General features: G+C 32.5%; 1 protein-coding gene across 1 annotated transcript; it reads right to left on the reverse strand.

Moving 5' to 3' along the window:
• Positions 1 to 44: 44 nt before the first annotated feature.
• LOC114745916 (calcium-transporting ATPase 9, plasma membrane-type-like) lies at positions 45 to 6,205 on the reverse strand (the record flags this gene model as incomplete). The annotated part of the gene is made up of 8 exons (XM_028934090.1): positions 6,072 to 6,205; positions 3,477 to 3,879; positions 2,500 to 2,616; positions 2,374 to 2,413; positions 1,457 to 1,578; positions 1,237 to 1,368; positions 1,045 to 1,134; positions 45 to 114 (listed from the first exon to the last, which is right to left on the reverse strand). Coding segments are annotated over exons 2-8 (796 nt in total), but the record flags the coding sequence as incomplete, so codon positions are not given.
• Positions 6,206 to 6,798: the final 593 nt, after the last annotated feature.

A 6,798-nucleotide genomic window follows, 5' to 3' on the forward strand; every position in this document is an offset into this window, starting at 1 on the left:
CTTAGATAAGATTAAAACTGAAAAGAGAAGATTAACATCAATACCTGTAACTACAATGACAAGAAAAACTGCAAAAGCAATGCTGCCCCCATCATACCACCCTTCTTTCAGACCCTACCAAATACAAATGAGGGGGATTGATAAGCCTTGATGAATAATAATTATTTTGATAGAACTGGTATACAAATATAGGGACAAGATAATCATGACAAAGAACAAAAGACAATCACTTACAGGGAAGCAAGGAGAAAAAGGAGTTCTCAAAAATGAAGAACGTAAGTATAGCAAACAAGTAAAATTTATTAATCCCGACAGCAAAAGAAGCCAGAACGGAATACTAATTTGTCAAAGGAATCTGCTCAATTCACTTCACATACTACTAATACTGGACAATAATCTGTATTTAATATCAAATTTATAAGAAACGGCACTATTCATAAGCCATTCTCAGATTTCATGCAATGGATAAGGCCCACATTTAGTTTTCTAAAAGAAAGATTAAGGTAGTCACAATTTTTATGTTAATAATTTGATAAGTTTATATATTTAAGTAGTGCGTCCCATCTGACAACAATTTAGTTTATTGATTTCTTCATTTTAAGGATTTTTTTTAAAATGTTACAAAATCCTTAACGCTCGTATAATATACACAAGTTCTTTGACAAAATGGTTTGAGGGGGCTACCACATTTCGTGCTTCTCATAGTTGTGTTATATATGAGTCAACTTGTTCTTCGAATATAGACACTCTAGTCTCTTCCCCCAAATGGCATCACTCAATTGAATTTTGCATAACGACTCATCATATGAAAGAAAGTGTTTTAGACCAAGAGCTGGTCAAACAAATTTATCTCAAAATATTCTTAGACTTTTTTATTTTCAAGAGAGGCCAATGCCTCACATAGCTAAATGCAAACGTCCCCAGAACCCAGGTTCTCCCATATCCTTCCGCAAAAGTAGAAACCATTGAGTATTGACAATCCGCAATTTATGACCGGAATTGATGACAATGAGAAAACATAGAACATATGGGTGTTAAGACAACCTCTGTTTTTATTCCAAGTACTAATGACACTGCTGCTGCAACAATCAATATGATGAGGGTCAGATCTTGCCAAGCTTCCCATAAAAACCTCTGTAAAATAAACCACAAAAAGTTATCATCAGCGGAGCAAATTAGCATCTAATTCGTCAATTGTATTTTAGAATATCACAAGTTAACACCATGGCAACGTACAAAGAAACTCCTCCCCTTCTTCCGAGGATAAGTATTTGTTCCAAATGCGCTTCTCCTTCTTAATAGATCATCATTAGTACCATTAATTCCTTTCTCGGGACTTGATTTTAGTAAATTTGATAAACCTTTAACCTGAGGAAGTAACCATTGGATTACATTAGCAAAATAGTAACTTTCCCATCAGTGTAAGAACCCCAAAAATTATCTCAAGCAGACTTGCCCCTCCATATTGCTCTAAAGCAGAAAGGTCATGATCCTTAAACATTGAGACAAGTTCTTCCAGTTCAACAGCAAAATCACCGACACTGATTCGAGCTGGGGATAGCGCTGATGTAGTTATAACTGCATTGTCCCAAATATACGTTAAGAAACCATGGGTTCTTCAAAATGCAAAAACTTGCTATCATGTATGAGAAGAATTCCAGTTTCAAAAATAAACCAAGTTAACTGGCACTGACACTTCGCAAAATTGAAAGCAAGAAAGCAAGATTCCGACAACGGAATGCAGATTGGTTATAATACAGTGTTTGGCACATTGAACTCCAAATATATTATTACTGTAGTTTTGCAGTGGTGGGTCACCGCAGAAATTTCTGAAGTGCAAATGCGCTCAGTAATATCATACAGATTACAACTTATGTTACCCAAATCTATATAATTCAATAATTTCTCAAACCATCATTGGTTGTCTGCTATTAGTTTATAAAAAATTTGCAAACAAAAAAAATCAACAATAAAAAACCACAGAAGAAAGACAAAATAAAAGAATTTTAGTCATAAACCGTTTAAGTTACACCAGAAGGAGAACTAAATCATGTTCATCACCAAGCTCATGAGTTTTAAATTAAGGCACCTAGAACAAAAATGAGCAACAACTAATCGCAGATGCTGAAGAACTGCAATGCTAGTGCTAAATTCTTCATTATTTTAGAATTTCTACCAACAATTGACCACTTCGATTGATTTTCTGTCAACTGTGTCTACAAATTGCAAGCACAACCAACATCTGATTTGTTAGTTATTTGTTACAGTTACAGCGGGTTTCTTAACAATAAACTAATTATTATTAAAGCTCAAGGTAAATGAAGTTAACAAATCATTAAAAAAAAAAATTAAAATCGAATTTTAGAAGTATACCTATTTCACGTTCACCAGCCAATTTGAAAAGCAATGCCGCCTAATAGAACAATTAGTTATTAATTAGAAAAGAACAAGATGGTTAGAAATTTGAGGCAACAAGATTATCAGATTCAGAAACTTTACTCTTATGACTTGTGCGTGGGCTCTAATCAAGTTTTTCTTTTTTTGTTTCTCTTCTTCTTTTTTCAAGTCCAGAGTGTAGCGGAAACGCCGTGAGGCATTAAGCACTAGTGCTGCTTGCTGCAAATGAGTGAAAGTTCAGTTCAAATGCCTTGCAAGTCACACTACGCCTACAATTCCTTGCTGATATTACATTAGTAAAACACATGAACGTTTATCACTCGTACAAGTTGGTAAATTAGAAATTTAGAATAATCGATTTGTTTTTTGGGACCTGGAGAATGGTTACAGTTGAGACACGCTTTACAAGCTGTCAATATTTGGTGCCAGCTCACACTATATATGAGTCAGATTTGTCTTTTCAAAGATTCAATACTTTCCATTTCAGGCCAGAAAAAAAGTGCCTTCCGTCTGGTCAATTGACTGTAATGAGTTTCATTTTTCAGCTCTTCCATTAATATTTGACATATATTATTATGATTACACCAAGTGAATGCCTTTGCAAGTTGTTGATTTTCAACTCATTCTTTTCTTTTCAAACAAACTAAGCATGCATGCGTCCGCAAAAATGCATACATTAATGGCTCTAAACAGTAAATAGCAAAAAAAAAAAAAAAAACCAAAGAAAGAAAGGAAAAAGAGAACTGTGACCGACGAGGTAGTAAATAATCAAATCAAAACGTCTGAAATCTAGACGTCCAGATTATTTTCATTCAGTGAAACAAAATCACACAAACAAAGGCATATATGCACACTGAATCAATGAAAACAATGTCGGCGGTAATATACATAATGCAGTATAGGCACAACACTAACTAAGCATCATGCAAAATGCATACGAATGTGGCATTGTGATAAAGAATTCCAGAAATGGAGTCCAACCAGATTCATGCAATATACATCAGCTGATCTATCTACACAAAGACGAATATGTGTCTGCTGGAGATCAGAAAGAACAATGTATTTAATTGCATGCTTACTCTCCATCGCTGGAGCGCCTCACGAGGCGCATTCTTGGTTTGAGCAATATCGAAAGGATCTTCCGGATCCACCGGCGAGTCGTCGTCCTGATCATGGACATCAATGTGGTGGCAGGTGGAGGTAGAAGGAGAGTCACCGCCAACCGGCGGATGCGAGGCGACGGTGATGGTGAGGAAGCCATTATTATCGGAGGCACCGTTGGAACCTCGAGATGTGGAGGTCATAGTTATGCCGTCACCAATCGGAAATCAAATGGTGACTGAAATATATGTTAATCATCAATTACGCGCGCGAGATTTTTGAAGAAGAACCGAAGGAGCCAGCAAAATTGATCGCGACGTTCTAGCTGTTCACGCGGGGCTCGCCGTTTCAGCATGCTGAGCCATTGGAACGGACTGATAACTAATATATCAAAATTAAACAATGTCATTGCTTTTTACGTAAAATTATAAGAAAATAGAAATAAAATAAAGTGAAATAAACCAAAGAGTTTGGGTGCGTGGACGATGTTCGCTTCATTTGTTGGCTTTTGGTGGATGCAAATGTAAACGAGATTTAATGGGTGTTTGACAACACATAAAAATGTTTTTTTTAAAAAAAAATTTCCGTACAAATTTTTTACCGTAAAAACATTTTTAAAATTATAATTTAATTTCTATCTAAATACTCTCTTAAATAAAAAGAAATAAAAATTTCAAGATACAAATAAGCACATAATATGTATTTGTAGTTATTTAGTATTAGTATATATGTACACTACCTCCCGGGAGCTAATAAAGAGGTTTTCTTCAATTATAAACATAAAGATCTTAATCTAGGGTCTGTTTGAGATAGCATTTAGCCTGTTCAAATAGCATTGAAAAACATGTATAAGCACGTTTTATATAAATTGAGACAAAAAAATTTTCATATACTTACTCGAATTTTATAAATCACGATTAAAAAAACTACTTATAAGCTATTTTAAACAGGTCCAAGCACTTATCAGTATGTTTCATATAAACCAAAACAAAACTCCTTTCACATACTTATCTAGTATTTTCTGTAAATTATAATTGAAAAGCTACTTATAAGCTATTTCAAATATGCCTCTATTTTGTCTTATGGATTTATAATTATTCCCTCCAAATTTCCTTGCACATATTAAAAAAATGCCATTAAGAGATAATTTCTTGTGCAAATAACTATAAAGGCACTTTAGATAAATCAAAACATATCTTTTGTAAACCATTAAGTTAATTAGTCTTTTTAATCTTTATAAATTAGTTAACTAACTTTTATTTACAACTGAGGTCATAGTGTAAATTAGTTGATTAAAAATATGTTTAAATATTTTAAATAAAACAACCATCCTGCACTAATCAAACACCTACATTCAAATTTTTGGCAAACAAAATACCTATATTCAAATAAAAATTTTACTTTCTTCTTAAAACATTAGGGGACAAGAAAATACGTAAACAGCATGTTATTATTACAAATATCCAGAAGTCTGCTTGTATCACTCCTTTAAAAATATTAAATCTATGATTTCATACTTGAATGAAATCGCATAACACATGAAACCAAACAGGCACTTAAATGTCCTATATTTTATGCTTGTGTCATTGTAAAGATACATCTAAGTTTATTTTGGTTAGAACTGATCCATTGCAAAAGAGAATAATTTCTCTTGGATAAGCTAAGGGGGTTAAGAGTATAAACTTTGACAGCAAATTTTGTTTCATGTCTCAATTGTAATCAAAACTTCCACCAAACAATACTCCTCCGATCCTTAATATAGGATTCAATTGTTGAATTGGTTTTAATCCTAAATATAAGACTCATTTCTTATATTTATCAATTTTCTCTAAATTATCCTTATGGATACTCCCTCAACCATAATCAAGTAGAAGAGGAAAAGAAAGTATTAAGAAAGATGATTATGGTGTTTTAGAAAAAAATATGTCACGTTTCTTATAATTAACTAATTTACATAATTTTCTTAATCTAATCAAATTAATTAAATAGGTCTTATATTAAAGACCGGAGGAGTAATATATAAACCCTACCAGTTATGCCATAAGTAACATATAGATTTCTTTTTCAAAATACTGCTTCTGGTCTTTAGTATAACAACTAGATAACTAATTTATAAATATTAAAAAAATTAATTAAATTAGTTATTGATAATAAATAAATGTTATTTTCTAAATATTCTTATTAATAAGGTGTTGGACACTATTTCTAACCAGGATTTAAACCTTACACAGGACTCACTCTTTCTTCTATATTCAAACCCCTTGGTGCTTGCCATCACCTTTACTTTGCCAATAGCTTTTTATTCTAATAATATAAAAACTCTTGATACCGCTTATAACCTCTATCTATCTCTTTTTAAAAAGTTAGAAGGCAAGAACTAAGAAGTAACTTATAAATAGGATCTAAATCATGACCTTCTCCTTATAAATAACCTTTCACGCCATTGGACTATAAGGTTATCATTGTTTTGTGCCTCTTTGAATGAAAGAGAGACCAAAACTTTGCTTTTATTATGGCGAGGCTAAATGACAAAATCATTGAACTAAAATTTATAAGAGAGAGAGAGAGAGTACCGGGAGGGATAAGAGAGAGCGTATTGGATGAAGATGAGGGAACATAGAGTGTGGTTCTGCGAAACTTGCCTTAGGTCTGCGGCAGCATTTGGGACGAAGGAACCCGATGAACAAGATTGGAAATGTGCGAGAGCATAGGGGAAGAACTTGACCTTTCGAGTGAGCTTTAAGCTTTCACGAAGTTTCCACGAAACTTCCCCTACGGCCATTCATGATTGATTTAAAAAAATCAACAAAAAAAAAAACTTTGAAATTACCGACTCAAAAAACAAAAAATTGTTCTCACACTTTAATAGATTTTAACAGCACTTGATTTATAAATAACAGTATATTCTTGCAGGAATTTTTGTTTAAAATTTAGTAATTTTAAGTTTCTTTTTGAGATTCTCCCTATTTATTATTTCAAGAGTCGTTAATAAAAAAATTTTAAGATAAAAAATAATGACATTTTTCTCGTGTTTTATTTTTTTTTCTTTACTTTGAGTAGGGTGTCTGTAATTTTAGTTTTATTTGTTCATTATATTTTATCTATTTTAGTAGAATTTGATTTTTTTTTGGGAATAATTATATGGTCTAATTATTTAAAATTAATTAAGAGTTCAAATTCAGCCATAATGGTTTAATCATTTAATAAGCTACTCAAAAGGAACACTGGGGTCAATGTTTAGTCATTTAATTTAGTTTAATACTATTAAAATGAAGAAGTGTCAATGGACATTTGGCTTTG

The sequence above is a fragment of the Neltuma alba genome, unplaced genomic scaffold (assembly GCF_004799145.2).
Source record: "Neltuma alba isolate B1F8T4 unplaced genomic scaffold, ASM479914v2 tig00004861_pilon, whole genome shotgun sequence".
NCBI lineage: Eukaryota > Viridiplantae > Streptophyta > Magnoliopsida > Fabales > Fabaceae > Neltuma > Neltuma alba.